Source organism: Carassius gibelio, chromosome A4 (assembly GCF_023724105.1).
Source record: "Carassius gibelio isolate Cgi1373 ecotype wild population from Czech Republic chromosome A4, carGib1.2-hapl.c, whole genome shotgun sequence".
Taxonomy (NCBI): Eukaryota; Metazoa; Chordata; class Actinopteri; order Cypriniformes; family Cyprinidae; genus Carassius; species Carassius gibelio.
Genome location: NC_068374.1, coordinates 28,470,324 through 28,497,399, shown reverse-complemented (window position 1 = coordinate 28,497,399; position 27,076 = coordinate 28,470,324). Strand labels below are relative to the sequence as shown.

General features: G+C 38.5%; 1 protein-coding gene and 1 long non-coding RNA gene across 7 annotated transcripts in view; one reads left to right on the top strand and one right to left on the bottom strand.

Annotated features, from left to right (window-relative positions):
• LOC127976050 (LIM domain only protein 3) overlaps positions 1-10,828 on the top strand; it is a 41,073-nt gene extending 30,245 nt beyond the window's left edge. For all 3 annotated transcript variants that reach the window (XM_052580167.1, XM_052580158.1, XM_052580157.1), the window contains exons 3-4: positions 1,619-1,744; positions 9,300-10,828. In XM_052580167.1, coding sequence (XP_052436127.1) covers positions 1,619-1,744; positions 9,300-9,405 — 232 coding nt within the window. In that variant the 3' untranslated portion in view covers positions 9,406-10,828. The remainder of the gene's footprint in view (positions 1-1,618; positions 1,745-9,299) is intronic.
• The window catches only part of LOC127976073 (uncharacterized), a 97,828-nt gene that overhangs the window by 58,465 nt on the left and 12,287 nt on the right, over positions 1-27,076 (bottom strand). Inside the window, exon 1 of one of the 4 annotated variants that reach the window (XR_008157733.1) lies at positions 26,461-26,541. The exons of 2 other annotated variants lie outside the window; for them this stretch is intronic. This is a non-coding gene — a long non-coding RNA (uncharacterized LOC127976073). Of the gene's footprint in view, positions 1-11,331; positions 11,623-26,460; positions 26,542-27,076 lie in introns of those variants that run through there. One more of the 4 variants, XR_008157732.1, reaches the window with a different exon arrangement.

Here is a 27,076-nt window from a genome sequence, read left to right as displayed (position 1 = left end):
TCTTAGCTATATAATTGCAAGATGTTAGTGGAAAGAAAATATGCCTCATCATTTTATCTCTTTCATGCTGAGGCCTTCTGGCTATGCACTTTTTCTGAAAATAGCGGAGACGTGATATCACAAACGGGTCTATATTTAGACAGCTCAAAGAAAAAGGTACAATCCTTTTAACTAAATCGGCACCAATCCACTAGATGAACTCTTGTTTCCTTTCTCCTCATACCTGGAAAGCTATTGTAACCCCTTAATTTTGTTGGTATTCATGAGAGTACAATCTATCTGCTGAGCTCTTTTTTATTTGCCTGTGGGAAACATAGTTTCTGAAAGTTAATAAACAACCCTGCATATCCCAGACCCCAAGATCATTTATCAGATTGGGATCTCTTACAGAGCGGGAGAGTGGCATACAGTTTTATCATTTTAACAACGACAGCTAAAAGTGCCCGAAGAAGTCCGCCTAATAGGTTATTTTGTTATATGATTTTGTTATCAGATATTTATTTTCCCCCTTCCTCCCTTTACTCAGTCTAGGTCGCGGTGGAGTAACAGCCATGAATCCCTAATGAATGCTCTCCGTAATGTCCCATGAGCGGACTGGAAGATAATAGGCTCATCCCTGGGCAGCGGCTCTGTAGCACTAACCTCATACGGCCTGGACATCTCCATGATGGTCACATCGCACTCCACTTACGTGTTTTAGTCTAATGCACAGTCTTTTTGAGCCTTAAATAGCGTAGAAGAATGCATAATGGGAAATACTGGCAGACTCTTGGTATCACTATAGTTTTTTGGATTATATTCACAAGCTCTTGGAGCGGTTTGATTCATTTTGTTAATCAGTCTGGAGTAAAACACTATAATAATAATGTGTATAAAATTATAAACTTGTACAACAAACCCCCATAAATTAGAATGAAAAAGATGATTCATTAAAGGGCAAACTCATAAGAGTCATTTGTTTGTGAATCAGACTACACTGGTTGAGCAGTATGTTCTTGATTCATTAGAAAGAACCCGTTAATCAAATAAAAAATATAATATTTTTTAATATTTTTGAGCATTATCAAATCTGGTTGATAAAAAGTAAAGCTTATTATCTAATTATCTGTGTAACACACTGAAGTAAGGTTAAAAGAGTATTTTGAGTGTGAACTGGACTACACTGTTTTTGATTCATTAAATAGAACCAGTTCATAAGAGTCATTTGCTTGTGTATCCAACGACACCGTTTGCTTTGTATGTCTTTGATTTACTAGAAAGAATGGGTTCATAAGAGACATTGTTTATGAATCAGATTACACTGGTGGCTTTGTGTGTTTTTGATTTACTAAAGAAAAAAAAACTGGGTTCACAAGAGTTAACTGTTTTACGTGGTTGTTCTTTATATCTTTGATTCACTAGAAAGAAACTTTCATAAATGTCATTTGTTTGTGAATCAGACAGAACTGTTTGCTTTTTATGTTTTTGATTCTCTTAAAAGAACTGGTTCGAATGATTCATTTGTTCATGAATCACCCTTATTTTCCCATTTCAATCTTAACGATATGGTTTTATCCAGTGGTTCTGACCCTAAAAAAACTTATTTTCTGACCCTAACACATATTTTTCAATCTTTCAGGTTGTTCGGTGTGACTGGGAACTGTGCGGCTTGCAGCAAACTCATCCCAGCATTTGAGATGGTCATGAGAGCCAAGGAGAACGTCTATCACCTGGACTGCTTCGCCTGCCAGCTGTGTAACCAGAGGTTAGTCAAATCATCTTCAGCTTTTTCAACATTTTGAAGTACTTAAACATATGTATCTCTGTGCAGATGTGCTGAGCCTCTTAAAACTAAAAGGCTTTCTTGAATCCAAAGCATCTCACAGTACATTTACTGCAAGGACAGTCCCCGTCAACCCCCATACCGTGTATTGCTAAAGGGCAAAATGGTGATAGGGAATCCCAGCAAGTCTCCGGTTCATGAATCATACCTTCTAGGGTTTGAAAAATGACTTTCGGATTAAAGCCCACCACCCTACCACAGAAAGACAGTTTGGGCAGATTTTTTCTTATCCAAATTACATCAGTGTGTTTACTACAAGTACAGTCTTCCTGGAGCAAGAAGTACATTGCTCAAGGGCAAAACAGTGATTTAGGGGATAACTTTCAAGTACATGAATCGCCCTTCTGGGGTTTGAACCAGAACCTTACGATTTTGTGTGTTGTCGCCTGCATCTGCGCAGTGCGACCTGATGCGGCCCCTGAAGAGAGACAGAAATACTGCAAAATAATAATAATAATAACGCGATTAAACGAGACGAAATAACGTTATAACATTTCGTTTCATCTCATTTTGGTCAACGAAAATGAAGAGACATTTTAGCATAGTTGTTATTTTGTCAACCACATTTAGTCTCGTTTTTATTCGTCAACAATATTGCATTATACATTCAATTATTGTCGTCGTCACATGACCAGAATTTACGTTGCATCTCATCTGGTTTTTGTTACGTGATAAAGGTTTGTTGAACAACGATATTTAGTCAAATTTTGTTGACGAAAGCAACACTTGTCATGAGAGGACCACATTGCATTTTTTCAAAAAAAATTGTGAAATGTCAAAATAAATTTCTTATTTCTGTGGTTCACTACAAAAACAGCAATTTAACACCTAAATTTTCTGTGGCCTGTGGTTTTCGTCATTACTTCGGGCAAATTGTGTTATTTGTTTTCATTCTCTGTAAGAAGAAAGGCCATTTGTCTTAGAACGTGGCCTCAGCACGGGCTATTCATTAGATATCTGCTTCATATAAACACACAGGTGCCAGAGAGCAGTACACATGAGAGGGGCAGATTGCAGGGCAGGATCCGGTTACGCTCAATTAACACCGGGTTATTGTCTTGCCTATTCACTTGTTTGCACGAACCACGCTCACCTAATCTAAGAAGTCAGCTAATCTTCATCAGCAGAGTCAAAGACAGGTCCACCCGCTCACCCGACATTACAGCCCATTTAGAGCCAGGCAAATCTTTCTTTTTACATTAGGCCAGCCGATCAACTGTTAAATATGAAATCTGCGTCAGTCTGCTTTACACGCTCTGATGAGGCCTCTAGTATGCATCTTTCATTCGTCCATTACAACAAGATTTATAGCATGGAGATGATGCTAATTGCCCACATTTCAGACTGAAGCTTAAATTTCCTGTCAGTTTATTGACATTTTTGGTTGTTTTGGCAAAGAGTCGGATGGTGGCCTTCGCAAAAAAACTCACATTCGGAGGTTCTAAACAGTATTTGGATTCTTACGCCATGCTTTAAAATGCATTGCACTACATGAAAAATATAAAATGAGATCCAGTTTATTCTGTTCAAAGTTTGGGGTCAGTAAGATGTTTTGAAAGAAATTAACACTTATTTTGGGAGGACACATTTAATTGATTTAAAGCGAAAGTATATACATTTATACTGCAGCAAAAGATTTCTATTTCAAATAAATACTTTATTCTTTTCAACTTTCAAGTGGTTTTAAACACTGATAATACAAAAAGTTTCTTGCACACCAAATCAGTATATTACAATGATTTCTGAAGGATCATGGGACACTGAAGACTGGAGAAATGAGTGCTGAAAATTTAGCTTTGCCATCACAGAAATAAAATTTAATTTTATTTAAATAAATACATTTAAATTAAATGTAGGTCAACAGTATGATGATGCCACTTTGATTTCTAATTAAGTAACCAATTTAATTAATGTTTTCTAATTAATTGAAATTAATGTATGCAGCTTTAAAAGATGTCTAAATATGCATTAGGCCCACTATACATTACAAATTACTTAACGCTGTATTTATCCTGACTTAACAAATAAATCGATACATTATAAAGGACTTCTTGCATCAGATCTCCTATGGTCTAAACACTACCCAAGAGAGGACCTGATATGCAAATACCCCCCATTTGACCAAAAGAAAATTCATTTGTCAACAAGCTGACGAGACATTATCTCCACAGACACCCGCCACCCGACACGTCTCAGACACTTTGTTGTTCTGTCAGTGCCTTTCGTGAAAGCCTCGCAAATTTTGATGGACTCCTCCAAAAGAGAAAAGGATGGCAGGGCTTTTCATGACACGTCCGTCATTGTGACAGATCGCCGCATTACCCCAAGTACAGCCTCAGTTCAGTGATGCTCTTTGATAAACATCAACACAAACAGCAAAACTGTCTCAAGAGCCTTTTAATAGAAGGAGAAACACATTGCACATTATTGTTTCCACTAACCAATTGGGCCGGATTGAATTTTTTCCGTTTGTTTCGTTCTATGGACTTAGTGCTTGAATGAAAACAATCAATAAATCAGGGGTAAAATCACTAATTTTTGTAGTTCAAGTGCCTCCTGAAATCTAAAATAGAGTGTTATGGCTTTTATTCCATGTATCTTAGCTTTCAGGCTGTCTGTATGTTAATATATACCAAAACCTTGAACAGAATGAACTGTAATATTTACGGTCAAAAACACTGATGACTCATCCTGCACTAAAAGATTTCCAATCAAATGTTCGCTGAATAAGAATGGCCAACCTCCTTTCTTTAAATAAGGCTTCTTTTGTTACTTTTCCCCTTTTTTTGTCTATTCCCCTTCTTTCTACTTCCATATACATCCCATCCTGCTTGTACCCTTCTCATTTCGACTCTTCAAACAATATTAAAGAGGCTGTGGCCTTTAAAAGAGCCATCTAATCCATCTTACAAAACGCTCTCCTCGCGGTCAGTGACATGGGACAGGCATTCTGATGCTGGGAGCAGGCTATCGGGTCGGTAGAGGTCACACCGTATGATTATGCTTCTCTATGAGGGTCAGTAATGTCCCGACATTACCGTTTGATGCTTAAATTATTACAGTCAAGCTTTTCATACAGCTGGGCCACCCCTCCTTTCCCCCACACACATCAGCAAGGCCATCATCTCCTACAGAATCGTTTCATTAGTCAGGCCACACAAAAGCCCCATTAAATACCTCCCATGATTAGCTTGATTTCCACAAACAGTGTTGAACTATGACTGGCTTGCATATATGAAAAATCAGAAACTTCCACACAATATGGTAACAAATCTTTTAAGTGGACAAGTTGTTAAAAGCCCTCACTTTTGAAGCTTGGGACTCTTTAAAGACTAACTAGCATTTGACACCCATTTTTGCATCAAATTAAAGTTTCTATCGAAGGATATTTCTTTTATTGTTTTAGTTAACAATAACAGCACTGCTAATCACTGACTGAACACTATGTTTCAGATTTTCTTGACATTACAGAGGACATCAGACATGCTCTGTGTCGTCGGTAAAAGTCTCCAATCATTCTGTGCAGCTATAATTAATCGGGCATGATTATTCATGGGTTGGATATGAATTTGCTCACCTGGCTTGAGGTTATATCCTCAGCTTAACAGGGATCATGGCAACAGCCATGGCGGTGAGCGCGAGCACAGTGTGTTTGTGTGGTTTTGAGGCTCTAGCCGGCCGTTAGCCACAGATCATCCCTGAAGGGACAGCTAATCGATGAGTCTGTCGTCCGCTCAGGCCTCATGAGCCAACCTCAGGAGTCCCAGTTCCTTGTGATGAGCCCAGGCCACGATGCTCTGAGGCCTCATGGGAGATCCGGAGAAGGCCTGGGTGGCAGAGCAGGGAGGTCATCGGTGCGGGTCACCGTTTTTGTCATAAAGTCTGGAAAGCCAGAGCCAAATTGGGCTTTACGTGCTTAGGGACTGCAATAACTAAACTACGCCACAGACGACAGTCTTGACCACTCAGAGACATCTGCAAAGCTGATTCGATAGAAGAAACCATGCGGTTGCATTGCAGACGGTGCGGCAGATCCACTCTATTCTGTCGGATAATGTCTTGTTCACATCTAATGACGTTCACTTTCTTTCTCTCCGTCTACAGACCTCCCTCCGTGATTCATTTCCTCTCGCTTTTCCCTCACTCTTTCAAGTCCACTCTCCCCCACTCAGCTCCAACATGTTATTTCACAGAAGAGGAATGTTACTACTCTAGTTAACAAAGACCTCGGAGGCAAATAGCTGACGAAGCCATACATCATTAAGTCCACTGCCTTGGAAGCCATCTTTTCTTTAACAAGATGGGTCTCAATAGACATATTCATCATTACTGTCACACCTGAGGAAAAGGAGAGAGGCAATGACGTAGAAATGAAAGGGAATATAAGAAACAAAAATAGAAGAATGTAAAGCCAATGTTAATCAAAAATATAGGGCTGACAATCAATTGAAATATAACTGATTTAATTAGAATAATATGCCAATTAATTCATCAAATAAAATAGCATTTCATAAAAAGCATATACTGTATCTATAAAGGTTTCGTTTAGAAAATGAAGAGAATTGAAATATTTTTATTTAATTTTAATAATACTATAAACAAAATTCCAAAAAAAAAACAAGGGCAGAATAAAGCTAGAATGAAGGTGGTACTTTTTTAATTGCTCAGATGTAAGGAAAAAACACTTTTATAATAATGTTACATTTCCTAACATTATTTAAAGCATTAGGTATCATGAACTAACAACAAAATATTTTTACAGCATTTATCAATCTACAGGTTAATATTAATTTCTAAATATTCTATTGTTAATTAAAAATAATTGGCCAAACCAAAATCTCTCTCTCTCTCGCTCTCTCTCTCTCTCTCTCTCTCTCTCTCTCTCTCTCTCTCTCTCTCTCTATATATATACAGTGCTCAGATAAATTTGTAAATGTAATTTACATATGGGTCAGAACCATGATAAATAGCAGATTTTTTTTCATCACATTATTTTCTTTATGATTAATCACACTCAATTAATTTTTTAAAGTGGCAGCCTTCGAAAAATAAAAATAAAAATACCTGAAAAGCCCCAGATTTATGGTCATACCAGAGCAAACACTACAGCATATCAAATGCATTTACTTATTTTTCTCCTCCACTTGATGGGAAATACTAAAATGCAATTAAAGCAATCTTAAATTGAACTCATCTGGGATGAGAGATTGAAAGGGGAGGGCGAGGAGGATGCATCAAACTAAGGGTAATGTAGGTGCTCGGAAACATGTGGTGATCGGTAATGACTGCACGAGCAGAAAAACGGAGGGCAGCACAAGGGCATTGATTACCGCTACCTCTGACGGGCTGACTGCAATATCCCCGTCATAATTGGCACACAGATGTCACAAACGCTGTTGACATTTCACCAAGCAGAAACAATTTGGCACTGCAAAACTGGGCGGCGACATGGCTAAAAGGAAACAGAAAACACAGGCTGTAAATAAACACAGAGAGATCCTATTAGCTGCGAAAGCGAGAGAACGAACGAGTGAGATGGAGGTGCTCAGAAGAGGAGGTGGAGAGGGCCAGGATGTCAGAGAAGACAGACACTAATGGATTCCTGGCAAGAATGTGTCATTTAAACAGGACGTTTTTATTGGAGTAAATGACACCATTACATTAAGCACACCTCTGCTTTGTGTTAATCACCGTGTCAACAAGCGCGATTAATGGATATTACCTGTTGATACTTGGTCCAAACTAATGGCTGTGGCTTCCCGCTTGACACTGCCGTGTATAACAAATAAAAAAAAGTTTTCAGAAGTGCGTGTTTGTGTGTGTGAGGGAGGAAGCCGTTTACAAAGTATCCCAGTGCTTGCTCATTATATTCAACAATGATGGAAAGGGTAAAGGCGCTCCGATCATATTCAACCCCTCCTGAGGATGTTTGAAGGAATACTGTATGCTCAATACAAATTATGCATAATAGTGATTACCACTAAAAAAAAAAAAAACATTACGTTTCTCTAAAAATTTAGTTAAAAAAAATCACTAACTAACCTTTTGACTTTAAAAATCATTTAACATGATTACATGTCAAATAGTACAGAAAAATTGTGCTTTATAAAATGAGGTTCACATTTCTGCTTTGAAATCCTGCAAAAGTTCTCAGGTTATATTTTATTACAGTAGTCCACTTTAGACATTCTAGACAACTAAATGTCAACTATCTCTCAAAAATTTGCAATTACATGTCAACAAGCTCTCATTAGAGTATTAGACTGTTAGGTTAGCATTAGGGTTAGTAGAATAAGTCTGTTGGCAGACCGTCAACATAAAGTGTTAGCAGATAATACTCTAATGAGTGGAATTTGACATCTACGGGCAAAGTTACTTATGATAAGTAGAAAGACTAAAGTGGACTGTCAGAAAGTGTTACCAATTGGCCCCATTAACTTCCATTGTAAGTGCCTCAAGGTAACCTTGATTTATGCTTGGTGGACAAGTCTAAATGATTTTCTTTGGTAAATGACAGTTATGCCACAAAGCCCTCAAGCTTAAAGTCATTATGTAACAGAAATAGTATCTGCAATATTTTGGTGTCCATCAGAATGAAACAGGTAATTGAAGAAGTAAAAAATATATAACGTCAGTTAACTTCAGTACAGTCCACTGGTTTTTCACCAGTTCTTCATTAGAAGATCGAAGCATGATATTTTGAAAATGTAGTCAAATCTAATTGTAAAAAATTAAACGTATGCATTGGTGAATTATTCACGGTAAAATCAATAACAGACAGATTTATCATTTCCATTGCAGAATTTAACTTGGCATAAACCCAGACCGTTCCTTTAATGCCAGTAACTTTCTAGTAATCCTGAAGACTTTTATTAGCTTGTTCAGCTGTGTTTGATTAGGTTTGGAGCTAAACTCGGCTTGTCTAACATTGTATTCCCAATACAAACTTTTAATCATTAAAATGGTACCAGCAGACATTCGAACACATCGCCTGTCTTCTCGTACACAGGCAGGAGAGTTTAGTAAGGAACGCTAGCCAGTAGACACGAGCGCTCGCCGGCGCTCTGACCTTGTCGAACTCTCACTACAAGCAAGATAAGTGGCCCTCAGGATGGCTAAACACACAGAGCGCTCGCTCTCAATCCCTCTCTGCCGCCTTCTTTGTCTCTCTCTTCTGCCTGACCAACATAATCTACTTTCCAAAAGGTCAAGTGAGACAGCGGCCCGTCAGGCAGCGCTAAAGCCTGCGCTCCGTCTGTGATGAAACAGCTGCAGGTGAAGAAGATGCTAGGTGCACTCTAGAGATACTCTTTCCAGACCGACTGACGTGTCCGCAGGATAACGTACACTAATATTTGTGGGGGCGGGATGCGGCTCTGTGGGGAAGCCTGCAACTTTAGCTAGTAATGAGTCCTTCTGCGTCTCTCTCGAGTTATGTAAACACCATGTTTCTGTTTCTCGTTTCGCCTCCATGCAGGTTCTGTGTCGGAGACAAGTTCTTCCTGAAGAACAACATGATCCTGTGCCAGACAGACTACGAGGAAGGACTGATGAAGGAGGGCTACGCGCCACAAGTCCGCTGACCACCCCACAACCTCGCTGCTCACAGAAGGGGAAAAAGCTGTGAGAGGTCTTGAAGGGGACATGCAATCAGACACAAAAAGCACTAGTGTCCTCTCCAGCCCATGAACCTTGCATTGTATATATGAAGAGCCCAAATAAGGGACGGTGTTCTGTACAGATTAGCCATAGAGACATTTTTGGTAAGTGGAAGAATCTTTCGAAGATGGACCAAGTCTGTGGTTTGGTTTTAATGACGCTGCCTAACGGCCTTATGAAGACAAGACATCTCAAAGGCCCAACTTTTGTGAACTTAAACACACACGAAGTCCACATTGCAATTCTAAGTCACTTGCTTTACAGGGTGAAGACCACAATGTAAAAAAAAGAAAAAAAAATCAAGTATTTATTGGCGAATGAGTTTGCGAGAAGAAAAGGAGCCATGTCAACATAAGATCTCAGGTTGAATGGGTTTCCGCATTGTCCTTTCTTTTTCATTACATTGTGTTTTAATTACGTTTCCAGTGACAAGTTATTTGGAATAAATACCAACAGCCAATCAGAAGATATTTGATGTTTAATGTACAGTTGCGAGAACCAATGAGATTTGATAGTGGACGGAGCTACCCAGAACAATGCCACAGATATAGACGCAATGTCCTGGCTGTTTAGGATACCTTTCGCAAAATCGCACCTGGTTAAGGTGTTAGCTTTCTAACAGATCTTTGGGCTTCAACATGTGGTGTGATTTCATAAGTGACGTTTTGAAAAACTTCGTTCACCCTGTTTTATACCTAAAAGACCCCACTGGTCAAATGCAAACTCTTTGAACATTTGGGTTTGGCACATGTGTAATGGGTTGGGAAATGATGGGTTTGTTGCTTTCTTCACTATATTTATTTAATAGGCTTTTCGTCATTGCGCGTAACTCAAGGCTCTATTCCTGACATGTTTATACCTGAACTGAATCACCACTCAGTCGCCAAGCATCTCCTCCAGACGTGATGGATGTCACCTCATATTTTTTTTGTGCAGCCCATGTTGATCAGCTGACACGGTCCTCTTTAAACACAATCAGGTTGCATAAACTTGGCATTACTGGAGCACGTGAATACCTGGTTGGAGGATTTGCCTTTACCGGGTTTTGTTTACTGTCAACTCAAGGCAACACACAAGCGCAAATCACTACTGTAGCCTACTACATTGATAATCCTTTCCTGGGCTATGACTACCTTTGGAAACCGAGGACATAGCCTAGAAAATATGAGGACAAACCTAATTTGTATATGGTGGTTGTACATATTTTAAAAAACTCTTTTTTTGCTTGCTGTTGTATATGGATTTTCTTTTTATGTGTTATTCAGCATGAGATGTTTATTTTTAGGACGTGTACATACTGTACTGTAATCATTTTAAGCACAAATGTAATACAGTTTTATTGTGTTAGCACTGTCTGATGGCTTTCTTTGTGTCCTCTTTGTTTTTTTTTTTCACAAAAAGCATTTGGCACTTTCCACAAAAGGGAACAAAATAGTATTTGAAATACTTTTTCCTCATTACCAAATATAAAATAAAATGAATGAAAGTATATATATATATATATATATATATATATATATATATATATATATATATAAAAGAATTCACATTTTTATTAATGAATAAAAAATAAAATAAAATGTTTTCTTAAAAAAAATCTTAATTTATTTTTACATATAATTTGTTTAATGGTTAAATTTGAGCTTCTACAATGGGTCCAAATGATGTTATTGTTTTTAACTGTTTTTAATTTTAGAATAAAGTCAAGATGAAGGTGGAACTGGTCAAAATCCCCATTTTAAAGAACGACATCATGCAAACTTACCTTCAATTTACATACTGTTGATAATAGTTTATTAAAATGTATGTAATAGTATTCTCATAATAACAGATATGGATAGATCTTTCACTCTCTCTTTCTTTTCTCTCTATCTCTGTGTGAAGAAAGCTGATGGGCCAGTTTGCATACACTGTCATTTTTAAGACGGAGTGTTTACTGAAGCAATTTGGGTTAAGTGCCTCGCTCAAGGGCACAACTGTGGATGCCAAGCAGCCAGTGGTGAAGCTTCAGGTCTCCACTCCATTAGCCTATCCACCAGACCATGCTGCACTTCCGGTTCTGAGATTGATCATAAGTGCAATTTGTCATTTTGTCATCCATTTCGTTGTCACTGCCCCTCAAATTTTTCCACCCCTTTAGTCTGTAGGAAGAAAAAAAAGGGCAAGAGAGAAATAAATGGATCCACCAGTCCAGCTGAAAACAGCTGCGTGTTTAACCGCAAGTTACTCCGCTTTGGCTAGGGTAGACACCCAGTAAAGAAATAACCCTGACACAAAACTATTTTATCCTGTAAGGGTTTTTTTAGACTATGTAATGCACACAGAGTGCCGTTTTAAATAGTCAATATCCTGCTGAGATTCAGAACAACAGCAAGTGAGATATGGTTTTTATTCATTACATTTATAAACAAGAACTTCATAATGAGTAACAAAAATAACCCACTGACTAAATAAATGAAATGCTTTTTTAAGCAGATTAATATTTTAATTAGTTTAATTATTGGATGTGATTTGCATCAAGCCTTAAAATGCAGTAATTAAATAATTAAATAATTTTTTTTATACATTTTACAGTTTTATTGATGACAAAATGAAATGCAAAAAAAAAAAAAAAATGCAAAAAAATTTAATATAAAAAATTACAAATAAATAAATAACTAAAGAATAAAGATTTGTATATTCTCATCTCATAAAAAATAACCACATATCTCATATATGTCTCGTATCATGTGGCTGATTTTCTAAACAAAAATCTAATAAATTAAAAAAATAAATTAACAATTTAAATAAATCAGAAGTTAAGACATTTTGATTTTTTTTATATAACCAAAAAAAAAAAAAAAAAAAAAAATCACCCACAAAATAATACAAGAGACATGAAACTATCATAGCAACTGTGTGTAGGAAATCAGCTGCTTTAGAAAATAATCAGATACATATTAAAGGTCATTACACAAACATTTGATCAGAATTATGTATTCCAGAGAGTAAAAACCGGCGATATTGTCTGCCAATAAATCTATACAAGTATGTAAGAGAGGCCCACACTTGAGCTATTTAAAAGCTTTTGTAGATTGCTTAGTTGCAAGCAAAGCCAGAATATTACTTGAAGATCCTCTTCACTGTACAATTGAAACACTGAGATTAAAGTTCTCCATCTAATTAAGGAGGCTGTTTAAAGTAGCCTGTGAAGTTTGACAACAGTGGCACTCACATCACATTACAGCCTATAATAAGCAGACCAATTAAACTAATTGAATTTCTTTAGTCTGAAACACAGAGGGAAAAATGTCTTTGATTAGACTCAAGCTGTTAAGTCCTTCCATAAAAAGCAGAGACGCCTCTGAAACCTCACTAGAAAACAATCCGGTCGACGGGAAATGGGGGATCTACTCCGCTAATTTACCGTAATTGTCTCATATGTTGAAGTGTTTGAAGGAAGATATAATGAAACAATACTGTTAGCGGTAACACTGGGGTCATTATATATAAATATATATATTTATACAACAGAAGTACTTTAAAGTGCACACAATCATGCACAATACAATTTAGAAAAGCACCATATCATCTTTTGATGAATATCACATAGTTGTTTACAACATATAAAGAAAAGGATAGAAACAAATGAGTCTGAATGAGCATGAGCGTGCAGCACTACTTGCATGCTACATTCTGAACTAAATTAATAATAATAATAATAATACTCAATTCCAAAATTATTTAAATACAATTTTAATCAGATTTCAAATGTCAGATTTGGTCTTCAAATAAATAATAGTAAATCAAATTTCACTTGTTGAATGTTATTTGGAACACTTCTTAAAATAAAATAATTAATAAGTGAGGTCTTGAAATGCACTTAAAATAAAAATAATTCATATATAAAATAAAACAAGTCAAACATTCAGAATAATAAATCAATAATTGTATTAATATTTAAAAAAAAAAAAATAATAACATTTTAATTGTTGGATGTGATTTGGATCAGATCTAGGAAAAAAAAAAATCAATCAAATTTAAATCAGATTTTAATTGGTGAATGTGATTTGGATCAGATCTTGAAATTGAAAATGAATGAACAGAGGGGATTTCAGTTGTCGGATGTGGTTTTGCTCAGGTGTGTAAATAAATAATAAACCGATTTGAGGCAGATGCACCAAAAAGCTATTTGCTACCTGTCTGAATAGCATACAATAGCATCAAATTTGTGTTTTTTGTTCCTCTGTCAGAACTCCTCATCTTGCATTTCTGTATTTCTATGTAAATACAACTTCTTTCATCACATCAGAGAGAAAGAAAGCTCTGAAAGCACTGAAGGAGACAGCACAAACTGTCTTATTTAACACTTTTATTGTTTTATCATGGGCTATTCATAAGGGCGTTTGTTTTAAACCAGTCCTCGACAAAAGAACAAAAGATGATGTGTGTGTGTGTGTGTGTGTGTGTGTGTGTGTGTGTGACTTAGAAACCTCTCGTCCTCAAACCTCTAAAAAACAGCAAGCTGACTAAAGCAAAAGCGAATAATAAAATGTAAGATCCTTTCATAAAATAGTCATTAGGGGCATTTAGAAAGAGAATTAGCTGCCAGGGCACGTATCGTTAGCGTCTCCCCCTCCACACCGCAGCTGACCGCCGAGTCTGAGCGGCCGCTCTGCTCATACGACTCTTCTCGTTTGGCAAATGGCTCCAGGGGTGAAAATAATGATCTGTGTAGACATGCCAATGCTATCTGGACCAGATAACGCTGTCTTAATGACTCCTTATCCTTCGGCCTTTTCGTTGAGATGTGTGCCACAGCACATATATTCTCGTCATTGGGTCATTAGCTCTTTATTGCACCGATAATGGACTTAAGAATTTTTGGTCCAATTCGAGTGTATGCTTCCCAGTGGAAAACAGCCCTCGGATAGATTAGCCAATGGCTAGTAAGGATGCTCAATGAGCACTTTTCCCATTCCTGATTAGCTGGTATCGGCTAAACACAATGACACTTTCTTACTCAAAAACCTGATAAAGACATTGTAATTGGGTCTGGAGAATGGTTATCACTGTAGTCAAACTTTAAAACAAATCCCTAATCACACTTCATACTTGTGAGGATTTTGCTAGCAATTTTGTTCAGACAAGCTGCAAAATATTGGTCAAATCTGATCCATGTAGCTCCCTTTACAAGAAAAGAGTGAACACTAGCATGTTTTTTATTCCTTTATACAGCTTAAATTATATCAAGCATGAATTAATAAATATAATTTTATTATTATATATGGTTTGTCTCAGGTATTTGTAGGGCCTGAAAGGATGTTTATGTGAGAAATTAGCCTTTAGCATCATTCAGCAACATAGAAAGCTGCAAACTATACATTTTCTGCTTCATTCTTGACTAGCATCCACATACAATCAGTAAAAGAAGGTGTTTTATATGTCAGCCTGGGTTTTAAAGTTAATTTGAGCAGCAGAAACAAAGCTATATATATATATTAATGTCAACATTTAGATTATGCTAATCTAAATGTTATTTTTAGCCCAGACATGCACCAGTTAATTTAAACTGTCAACATTTAACCTAAGCTAAAAATGCTATTCTTGGCCTAAATATGCACCTGTTACCAAGCACAAATTATGAAGTATATCAGGAAAATCGATATCAAACATTTTTAAGACATTTAAGACATTTTTTTGCCTTGCTTTACAGCTGAAATATCCTTAAAACAAAATCAATTCACTTAAACAACACTAGCAGTGTTTCTCCTAAATGACGAGAAAACTTAAACATTAAACATCATTTACATTAAAGTCCACAAATAGATGGATGACCTCGAGTTTTTTGTAAGTTTTTGCTTTTTCAACGTACTAAAACCAAATCATTTTTTATGTTAAATCTAAAGCAAACCGTAGATCAGACGAATCATTGTGATTCTGTTATCGCTGCTTAAACTATTACCATCACCATTAACACAATAATCTATGCTCAGGGTACATGACAGAATGCCTGTCTAGGGGTCTGTAATAAAGATGCACACACCACAAAAACCCAAGCTTGTGCGCACATACAAACATGCCTCTCCATCCTCGCGTCAATCTCAACTCCGCAGATGCACATAAGTGGCTCATCATACACTGTTAGGCGGGAAGAATGCTAGTTATTTCACCTTAAATGTCACTGGCAATTTATTCCATGCGGCTCATTCAGCTGATCTGTGATCTGTTATTTAAAGAATGCAAGGCGTGTTATCGACACAGACGGATCTGCAAAGGCGGCCTGCCATTATCAGTAATGTGCTCTGGATAGCGCAGTGCCGCCAAACGAACTGAGAGATTCAGAGTTTGCAGGCCCTGTGAAGTTCTCCCTTTTGATGTGGCACAGTAAGCTATACCAGATGGACCAGGGTTGGTGCAGCAGGGAGGCCCAGCAATGACACAAATGTACATGCCAGACAAATGGAGATATAAGGAAACACACACATAAACACACTCAAACAAAGACACATATCTGAGAACAAAACAAGGAGAAATATATGAAACATAAAAGATATGTATATACATATATAAAGCCAAAAGGGTGCAAGACATTGCATTTATTTTACCTATTTATCATACAGTTTTCTATCTTAACTATTGTACTTTTCTATTTATGTTATATTTTTATACTTTACATCCCTTAGTAGCCTCAAGTTTAGAACAACACTGAAGCCCCTTTCACACTGAGATTCCGGATAATACATGGGTAATGTGTCCTGGCAATTGTTCCCGGATTGTTAGTTTTTGGTTCTTTCACACTGCTAGTGATTTCCCGGAATATGTGCGTGTGCTCACACACAACCCATAAAGGTCTCGTAATGACACGTGACATCAGGGTGTGACGTGTAATGTACAAGTCGAAAACGCTAGGCATGTTAATTTTCACTTAAGCTTGTGAACGATCTCAGCTTTAGCACGGATTACAGTTTGCTTTATTACAGTTTGCACATATTTTTTTGTCGCGAAGGTTGATCTGCCTTCAAAACACTCGTAAAAAAAAAAAAAAAAAAAAAGTTGCACGATAATGTGCGTCATCACTACGACACACCATTTGCGGCATTGGTTCTGGCTTTTGTTCAACACCGAGCTCGTTCCGGGACTGAACCCAGTAGGTCCCCAAACCAGTATCGATCCTGAAATCAATTCAGGGACGTGTATGCGTTCACACAGAAGTCAATCTGGCAATGCTCCTGCAGTGTGAAAGGGGCTTTAGTAAACTACACACTGGGATACACCTCAGGTCGGCAAACATGCATCACTGTGTTATTGCAGACCTTGAGTTGTAAAGACCCAGATTTGTGGAATTTAAATGAAGATTGCACTTGAGCTGGTCATGCAGCGCAGCACTAATGGCTATTTTAGTGTCTTAGTTAACACCTTCTTTCAAGTACATCTACACAGCTGAAGCCGAGAATAGCTCTAGCTGTTTATGATGGGCTATTCCAATTTGACCTAATTCATACTAAAATGGAGAGATGATTGTATTCAGCGGGGGGTGCGAGACACACGTAGCTCCTGACAACACCCTCACAAACCCTTTCAAAGCAAATATTTGAGATTATTCAAGGCAATTTTCTACCATCTCTACCTCGAGCTTACTTACTCAGGACAGGCGTAACGACTTGAAACATCTTATTTTGCCAGGCTGTAATGGGAGCGGCAACAGAGAGAGCTGAGCTCCAGGTTTTCTCAGCGGGTGATTTAAGAGTAATCAAGCATTGCTGCACTGCTATGGGAACCGACTAAAGCCCTTTAAACTGAAGTCCAGTGAGATAAGACCAGCACTACCTCATCTCGAGCAACCTCAGAAACAAGCGCAGACCCTCCACTGAGACTTATTTGCAGCAGATGGGCTTGTGATTTCTCAAACACGTGGCGAGTTACCCGATGAGCGATATGAGAAGAATGTTGATCTGTCTGGCATTAGCGCTTGAAGACGTGGGCCGGCACATACGTGTGGCCTTGAGCGTCAAGCCGAAGCCTTCGGTGGATGAGAGCTTTAATTCAGGTGCATAATTGGACTCCTGGCTTTTTATGGCCTCATTTACTGGAGGAGTTCTGGCGCACTACCACATCTGTCAAGGTTATGTTTGTGCCCAGGGATTTCTGCACACGACTTCTGTGCTTTTAACAGGTGTAGGGTTGAGCTACATAAACCAAATTCTACTACTAAGCATGGACTTGAATCACAAAGTCAGTCCTAACAAACGAAATAAGCCAGAGGTTCTCAACTCTGGGATCGCCATAGCTGCAGGTCATGAACTATATTTTTTGCAGACAAGATTCCTAAAAGTCTGCATTAATAATAATGAGTATATAATTATTAAATAAATATATTTGGTGTCCAAAAAAGGTTGAGAAGCCTTTCAGTAAACATTTTACACCTTGTGTCCACATAGCTAGCAAAAAGAAAGAAAGAATATGAGAAGAGGGAAGAGAATGGGGTGCTAATCAGACAAGTGAGCCACGTTACTAATGGGCACCCAGGAGACCAGGGCCAGTAGACTCTGCCAATCCACGGCATCCGTTTTGACACCACAGAGCAGCGGAGCCGTGCAATTACAGCCCACCATCACACTTATGACGGCTGTAATACCTGACGAGACTTTAGTTTTACACTGGACTTGAGACTGGGGTCTCATCACTGACCCATCACTAACCGATCAGAGATTGTAAGCTAACATCAAGAAAAAAAGTAGGCGCGACAAAAAATAGATTTTGACAATGTTTTTCGAGCAGGAATACAGCATGGGAATACTGAAGAACTTTCCCTCAATCACGAAATGTGCAAGATAAAGTCTGCATATCTCCGCTTTTTGTTTATTTGCCGGTTAAACGTGTTTATATTAGCAAATGGCGATAAAGACGTCTGTTTTCCTCCTCGACTGGTGACCTCTGGATGAAGCTAGAAAAGTACACCCACACTCCTGCTGTGCTTTCTAGTCTTGGGTCAGATATGTGGGTTGGGCAAAGAGAGCAGTAGAGAGATGGAGAGAGAAAGTGTGTGTCGCTTGTTTTGAACCTCTGAGCAAATTCTAAATGTGAGTGATTAGTTCTTGGATGGTCGTCTGAAAGCTTTACTATTGCCAGCCCACTGCAGGCTTGGGAAAATAAAGCACACAGTTATTTCCTGTCTCTCCACGTCACCTTCGAGCACCTCCTAGAAAACTATGCACAAGAGCAATTCAGAGAATACCGGGACAGCATAAAACAATAGAAGTTGTCGCAAAAGACCGAACAAATGTTCAACACATGGAGTTTCATGGAGTTCCAACATTCTGTCACTTTAATTTAATTTAGGATTAGGAATTTGAACAAAAGTAAAAAAAAAAAAAAAAAAATCTTGCATCTTTTGCATTCTAAAAATACAGAGCACAAGTTTTACTTTAGTTTACAAGTTTTCTTTAGCCCTTTGTATTTTTACATTTCACTGGCTTGCGTCTCACATTTTTAACCAACAAAAAAATTTGTTGTGTGTGAACTAGCGTTAAAACTATTCAGAACCTTTTAGAAACTACACAGCAATGCTACGGCAAGCACTCAAAAATCATGATAACGAATCATGAGTTTCACACGCAAATGCCAATATTCTTCAGAAAACGTGAAAGTCTAGTTTCGAACAACTCTTGTTTTGCTTGATGGAAACAAAGTTGGATAACTGGAAATATCAGACACAAATGACCTCTGTGAAGCAGCCCACAGCACTAATTTCCATTGCAAATCAACCAAGGAGTCGCTGAACATCTGCTAGGACGAATCTCCACCCACAATCACAGCTCTCCACACAAAAACAAGCGTCACGTGGAAGGAAAGAGCATCCATCTGGACCATACTGAATTATCTGTGTCCTAAGAGCACCCCGATCTTAAAAAGAGCCCTCCAGGAGCCATTTGTTAGTTTGGCCATTTTATTCCTCGACCACGACCACTCTCCTCCCTAAACTTAATCAAATGATGAGGGCTTGAAACAAGGGCTGGTGAATGAAAGTGTTGGAATGGTAATGATGCCATGTAATGATTTCCCCTGAGGAGATCGGATTTATTGCCAGGAGGGAGAACGGGGAGAAGAAAGACCTGAGGGAGAGAGTCGGTTTAAAGAGGGAAAGACTCCACATCAGCATTTCACACAAGCACCTCCATCATGAAAGAGGCTCCAAGTGGGAGATGGAGGCCATATTAAGATGAGAACGTTCCGAATTGCACCCTGGGCGGCTTGATTCCGCGTTCTCCATCTCCCTTTCTTTAGGCTATCCGGTAAAATATCAAGTATTTGGGAGGCAGCAAGTGATATTAAACAGCTGAAAGGTACGATTTAACAATGCTCAAACTTGGCGTAAGATAAGCAACAAATTAGACGTGTCTGTGTTAGGGAGATGGGAGGAAGGGAGTAAAAAAAAAAAAAAAATAATAATAATAATAATAATAATAATTTCGCAATCGCTTGCGTCGTCAAAAAAGAATTTGCTGTCCTGCGTCTGGGACTCATTGCCAAAGTTTTTGTAAAGTAATAAACACTCATGTAACTACTCTCTCTCCTTCCTTCTGCCCAGGAATCTGCTTTTGGTTTTGGCACGAATGTTTTAGCTGGAGAGGCCAGACATCTAGAGTAATCTAAACCATGTCCCCTTGCTGCGACAATTGGTTTAGATGGCTGATGGGCTGGACCAATGAGAGCAAATCCACCGCATTCCCTTTTGAGCAACAATTTGGTGATGCTTTGTAAACACAAAGTCGGAATTGGGTGGAAAGCCTGCTGTGATTTAACAACTGGCATGTGCGCTGAACCATTAGCTGTACGAAAATGTGTTAAAAATAGCTAAATACACCCTACACCCTAAGTATTTTTGAAAGACTTGATGGGTGTTACACAATCCATTCTTTGGTAGCGTAGCTCAGTGTCTGTGGTAACAAAGCAGGTGTGTATGGGCAATAAGAGTACTGCGTCTGTTAAACCAGAATGGAAATGCATCAAGTCTGGAGGTGACAATGCACTTTTGGCCATTTGCACCACATTACGGCCTTCTCCCAGCAGAAAAGTGCTTTCTGCATTTCACCTCTCTTTACACTAAAGTAATGGAGCTTTTTCACAGAGGTTTTTGCAGGCAGCACACTTAATGGTGTTCGGTTTTCACCGGTGTGTTTGCTTATAGAGTTCATCCCTATTTGTCTCAAGGAGGGCTTCTGCCATTGTTTGGATCGAAATTTCCCAAGCCAGATCTGAACCACACTGAATTCCTGACAACTCAAGGCACCATTAAAATTGGGAACTTTCTGTATTTCTGCATAAATTTGACCTACAACGAAAATCAAAATACAAAAATAACACCAACATATTGTTTTAACCATGTTTGCGCAGAAGTACCGAAAATTAAGAGTTCACACACTTTATTGAAACACTGAAATCCCAATAGTACTAGTTATTGTAGTAGTTATTAATCACTGTCTTTACATCTTCAAGTTCATCATATTTGTTATAAGCTTCTTACACAAATATAAAAATGGGCCTACACATAGGGCTTAAACAGTGTAAACTAGATTTGTAGCAATAAACTTATTAAAATAAGCATCAAAGTAAAATGAACTAATTTATATGAAAGTTAACTAAACCAGAAGAAGAAAGGGTTTTTTTTCTCTCTCTTACATTTCTCATAAATCAAGCGGGGGAAATATATTTTGTTTTATAATAACTTGAGTTGCAGGGTTTAAAGTTGTGCTTAACAAATGTTCTCAAGAAAAATAATTATTGCAGATCATACTTGTCTAGAAATGTTATGCTTTGAGTGTCACAATTCTATTAAATGTTTTCTGTTGTTGTTGTTTTTTTGTAATGGGTGAAAATTTTAGTTTTGCTAGGTAGTGCTAGTTAGGATTTTCAGACATATCTAACAGTCCTCAAAAGAAATAGACACGGACTTTTTGTCTTTAATGCTTAAAAAAGTGCTGCCAAACATTAATACACTAGTTGTTCTGAAATTCTCTATCTTTCAGGCTGCATTTGGAATTCAAGCAGCAATTTATTTCACCTCCAGATGAGTTTCTCCCGTGTTCAGAAATGGCGCTGTGTGTGTAGAAGCTATTAACCTCGGTCTGTTCAATTATTGATTGGTGAACGCCACAGGGTGAACAAAAGTGCGCAATACGAAGACCAAATAAATCTTTGTTTGGACTTTTTAGGCTGTGCCTTCGACTCCCTGGACTTGCGACAGTAATGGTGATGCTAAAACCACAATTATTTCTCAACAAACATCAAACATCTGCTCCACAGGTTCAAAATGTGGGCTTCCCAGCTTATCAGCCAGCCTGTAAAGGTTTGAGAGGACTGCACTTTGTTCTGTTAAGACACACAATGCTGCAACACCTTTGTAACATGCAGTCTATTATGGTCCATTTCTATAATTGACAGATGCGGACAGCATCAGTTTCACTTTTATTATGACATCTCGGATCAGTTGTGTCCGGTACTATTCCCATCATAAGTTTTTGACAGGATGGATTTGAATGATATTTCCAGAGTGATTGAGCTGCCAGCCGTCTCCCTCAGGCCACTCACAGCCTCTGAAGCAGCTTTTATTTCTTTCATAAAACCGGGCAGATTTATCTATTATTAACTCTGCTCCTCATAGCAGCCACATTTTTATGTATTGCTGAGACAGGGTTAAATGATTTTCAGTTAATTAGCTTGCCTCCAGGTTATTGATTTTCCTTCAGAAGGCAGCGAAGCTCCAAACCAGGGCCTCTGACTGGCTTTAGCTCCATCTCGGATTATGGCCTTATGAAGGTACAGCCAAAGTAATGCTGAGAGACAATCCCATTGCACCTTCTCTGCAGCATGCAACATGCTGGAACTTTGAAAGTCTAGATTCACCCACAGAGGGAACAACTTTTGTAAGACGCTCTCAAGAACAGCGACATTATAAACACTTAAAGCATTGTAAGTAGTTGGAGAAGCTAAATCAGTTAAATCTTTTGCCATTTTAGCAGCACAAGGACTCATATGTGATGTGTGTATGCCCAATGGGGTCATGAAACAAGAGTATTGAAGGTCTACTGCACATACTGGAGAACTGACTGAATGGATCCACACAAAACTGCACAAAGAATCTATATGCTCTAATCAATACAACAATAGTCAAATAAATCATTATCCTTCCCTCAGATTAAACTGTTCAAGTCTTGTATTCTGTGTGCAGAGCCTTCAATGCCACGTTCATCTTCCGATTGTCAAGTTTGTAGGTCGGCTGAATCCAATTAGACTTATCTAAATGGAAAACATGTCAGAGCCATGGCCAAGTCTATTGAGCTGTGGTGCTCATGTTGGCAATTCAAGTTTGAGTTTGACTCACATTCTCAATCTCGTTCCAATCATCAATTCCTGTCTTTTTGACTACCTTAACTGTCCAGAGCTGCCTATCCCCAAAAAAAACTTGGCCTAGATACTTTCAAAATGTTTTGGGAAAATGCTCAAGCATTAACTTTAGTTTATAGTCAAATGTCTTTGCTTTTAGAAGAAAAACATTTCATAAAATAGAACACAAACTTTTTTTACCGATCAACGAAGGTGTTTAATGTGCTATTCTCTGTCAGCTTCCTAGGGGTCAACGTGTGTAATCTTTGACTGTGATTGTGCTTAAATCAAGATGACATCACACCAACTTTCTGTCTGAGTGGGAAAAAGCGCTTTGATCTTTTCATGATAACAGAGTCCAAATGGTCTATTCTCTACCTCATCAATGTTTCAGGCCCGAGTAATGAAGTCGAATGTCGCGCAGTCGCTCTCGTGTGTCTCACACACACACGTGAACACACGGAGAGCCACATGACGATGAATTATGCCAAGACCCCTCCCTACTTGACTTCCACAGAGGAAGGCTCTCTGACAAACATAAATTATGTTAATAGAATGAAATAAAAAACACTTTATTGCAGAGGTTTCAGTACTTTGAGATGTCAGAATGATCTAGTACGCTACCTGCAGAGAACTCCGAAACTTAAGTCAGAGCGCTAAAATATTAAAACAAGAAATTTGCGCACACTCCCGAGGTGCTGGAAAGGTGGGTGAAAAATGGAGAACGCATGAGCGTGTCTCCCAGGTGGAGTTTTTCCATTCATTAATTGATCCGAGCACCAAATATAACTCTGCATAAAATCACAAGGGAATATTGTAGATACGAAATTTATTTGAGGGTCCTTTCATGGGAAGAATTGTCATTAGGCCTGTTTTTTGTCCTGTTGCCTCAATCAAGTGCTTAGTCAATGCTATCTAAATGCCAAATTATAATTAGCATCGAATTAGGCGTTTGATTTAAAAGAAGTTGATTAACTCCCAAGGTTGTTACACTAGGGGGGTTATCTGGCAGGAAGCTCTCAGGAAACAACATTTTCTTCTATTATTCTTGTCCAGATGAGAAACATGGGGGACGTTTGCATCCAAATTGGAACAAGTCCCACTGCTACCTCGGCATTCCCTGTGTATAATGTGAAGGGGGCTGGGATGCTAAGCAGCTAAATTAACCAGAGATAGGATATTAATTGAACAATTCCATTGTTGCTGTGGCAAACAGCCAATTGATTGGCCCTTCAAGGCCAGATCCTTTCCTCTTTATGGGGCACTCCCCAGGCCGCTCAATGCGTTTTGGTTAATGCGAGAGTAAAAAGAGGAAAAGGAGAAAGGGTGCAGGGGCTTGGTCATGGTGTTCAATTACAGCAGGCAAGAGGATAAATCAATATAATTTAAATTGCTTATGGTAATCACCTGTGATCCAATCACTAAGATCAGCATAGGATATCTGCTGACCCCAGCCGAGTCTAACACTCCCCTAGCTCCAGCACTCAAAATCTCCTACTGAATCACATATGTAAAGGTCACGCTTTCCAATGCTCAAAGTAGATTGGGTCAGGGCATTGCCTTAGTGACTGCTATTATGGGATTCGTGATGTGAGTTGAATGAAAATTGCACGTGTAAACAAAGCAGCAGACGATATGCAACAGCAGAATTGAAAACATTGTAAATTTGTCATTCATAAATGATAAAATGGTTATCAGGAATGAGCAATTGCACAGAGTTTTAATCATTTCAGAATGAAAGAGTTGGCTCAAACTGAATTTATAAGTTTTCATACATCTGAATTCATACATCTATTTTTCAAACAATAGGTGAGCACTGAGCTCTTAAATGCATAAGTCAGGTTTCAAGTACATTTTCAGGTCATTCTTTGTCTGACATGTTGCAAAAATAGGCTCAGTACTGAAAATCTACTCGCACTTGCGGCTGCATTTCTGCTGTTAACACAAGCGCTGAAATGATCCTTATGCTTAAATGTTAGCTGAAGCACCACTTTCTCATGGCTTTTGGCCTACAGGCCATCTATAAGGCATAACGCTGAGATAAATATGCTGAAATCATTGAGTCAACACAGGGCATTTGCTTCACTGAGCATTTAAGGTAGATTTATGTGCCCCTTCAAGTGGCCTCTACAATGAGAGTTTTACCCCACATGAGGTAATATGACTTCCTGTCTATAAATGGCACTGACAAGTGTAAAAAAAAAAGCTCAATAATGGGTTTCGTTAGAGATTAAGGGCAGAGAAGAGAGCAGCAATGCGAAAGGCTTTAGTTAGTCCTTATTATGTTTGCATTCCACTGAATCTGTTCTCGGGCTGAGAAAGGAGTCAAACACATGTTCCTGACCTGATCTCTACACCCATTATTACTTCACATAAACTCACAAGTCATTCGTTTGTGCAAGAAAGAAAGCATGCCGTCATTGACGAAAGGTCACAAGACCGTGCATTCACATCTCGCCCCTGACCTATTTCGTCCAATGCACCTCCAAAAATGCTCTAAAAATGTCTAGTCTGGCAGATACAGTCGGTTCCGGATTGCAAGGCTCAAACTCAAATTGATTTATATTGCGCCGTGTCGCCTATAAGTCGGATCCTGGCTAAGCGTTCATTAATTTTTCAGGACTGTGGAGCCATTGTGTGATATAAATCTCTTCTGAACCTTGATACTGGCCCATGCCATGACTGCGTAGTGCTGCCTAATTAAGCGTCCAAACAGTTAACGAGCCTTACAATAAGGCAGTTGGAAGATCTGAGAAATATATGATGTCTGTTGTAAAATATAAACAGTGTGGGAGGAATACACCGTTTTAGCATCGGTCTATCAATATATATAGACCACTAGCGCTTTTTTGAGCACAGACACTGAATGTCCATCTTAAGAACAACTTAAAGGTTGACTCGAAGAGCCTTGAGTTTCCATCGGGTTTCCAAAAATCTTCTCAGATAGACCAGACCCCTGCTTTTCCCCAGTGGAGAGAGAGAGCCCCTTGTGGGCGGATCAGTGATTATTGATCACAGAGCAGGGTTTAGCTGTTCTTCATCTGGCCAGCCTGTAAACTGCTTGGCTTGACTGAAATATTGCACACCCTGGAGCTGGGCACAGACCCAAAACAAATGAGAAAAAGCCTTTACGGGGCATATGCGTGGCCAGCCGTGGCGACCTTGGGGCTAAGTAGTAGTATTTACTGTGACACCAAGAGAGGGACGAAGGAAGGAGCTGAAGGAACTTGTCCATTGAAAGTCTGACAATCAAATTTGATTGTTTTTTATTGCACATTGCTGGTCTTAATGCAAAAAAAAAAAAAAATCCATGCATTACTTTAAGGTCATTTTAAATCAAAATGACTTGCTATTCCCCTGATCTGACTCATTCAACATTCACTTTTCATAATTTTTTTTTAATCAACAACCAATTGATCAAATTCCTCCCTACATATTTTGTTGTTCAATGTGCCATTTCACTTAGAAATAAGTCACAAACTTAAAGTCAGTCATAAATTGCATTTCAGAAGGTCCCAAAGTTGTCTGACAGTGTAAAACTGAATTCCTGTAATGGCAAATAATACACTTTCACAGTTTCAGACACAAATAGGCTAGTTCATATTTTCACTTACCTTCATAAGGTTCAGATTTTCAGATATTCTTGTTTGGCTTCGAAGTTGAAGAGTTGTTTTCCAGAAGATTTGATTAGTCGTTACTTTGAGGTAATCCGTGTGCATTAGACAAACATTGAACCTAACATTGGTACCATTTGGGCTTTCAAATAGCTCCCTCTAGTGAAACAACATGTAATGCTTTCTTACACGCAGCATTAACAGCATTGCAACCACTTGTCACAAACGTCCTCTTTTTTTATTTTTAGACTTTATTAAATCCATTAATACACTTTTTGTTGTCATCCATTGATGCATTGCTAATTAAACATTTTCCTTTTCTTGTCTTTGCAACTACTGTGAAACGGTGCAGACAAACCTATATACTTGACACTGCAAATGTATTAAATAGAAAAGATTTTGCTCAATGTCTTATCGGGATTAATGAGTAACAAAAAACAAATGTCTGTGTGGCGAGTGGGGCGGGGTCGAGAGGCGTGGGAACGAGGAGTGAGGCCAGGTGTAGTGATTGAAGATGAGCTGCACCTGTGCCCCACCGCCGGTCTCGAGTCCCACGTAGGAGATGGAAGGATATAAAACTGGAGCGACTATAGTGAAGGACGAGAGAGAGGACCAG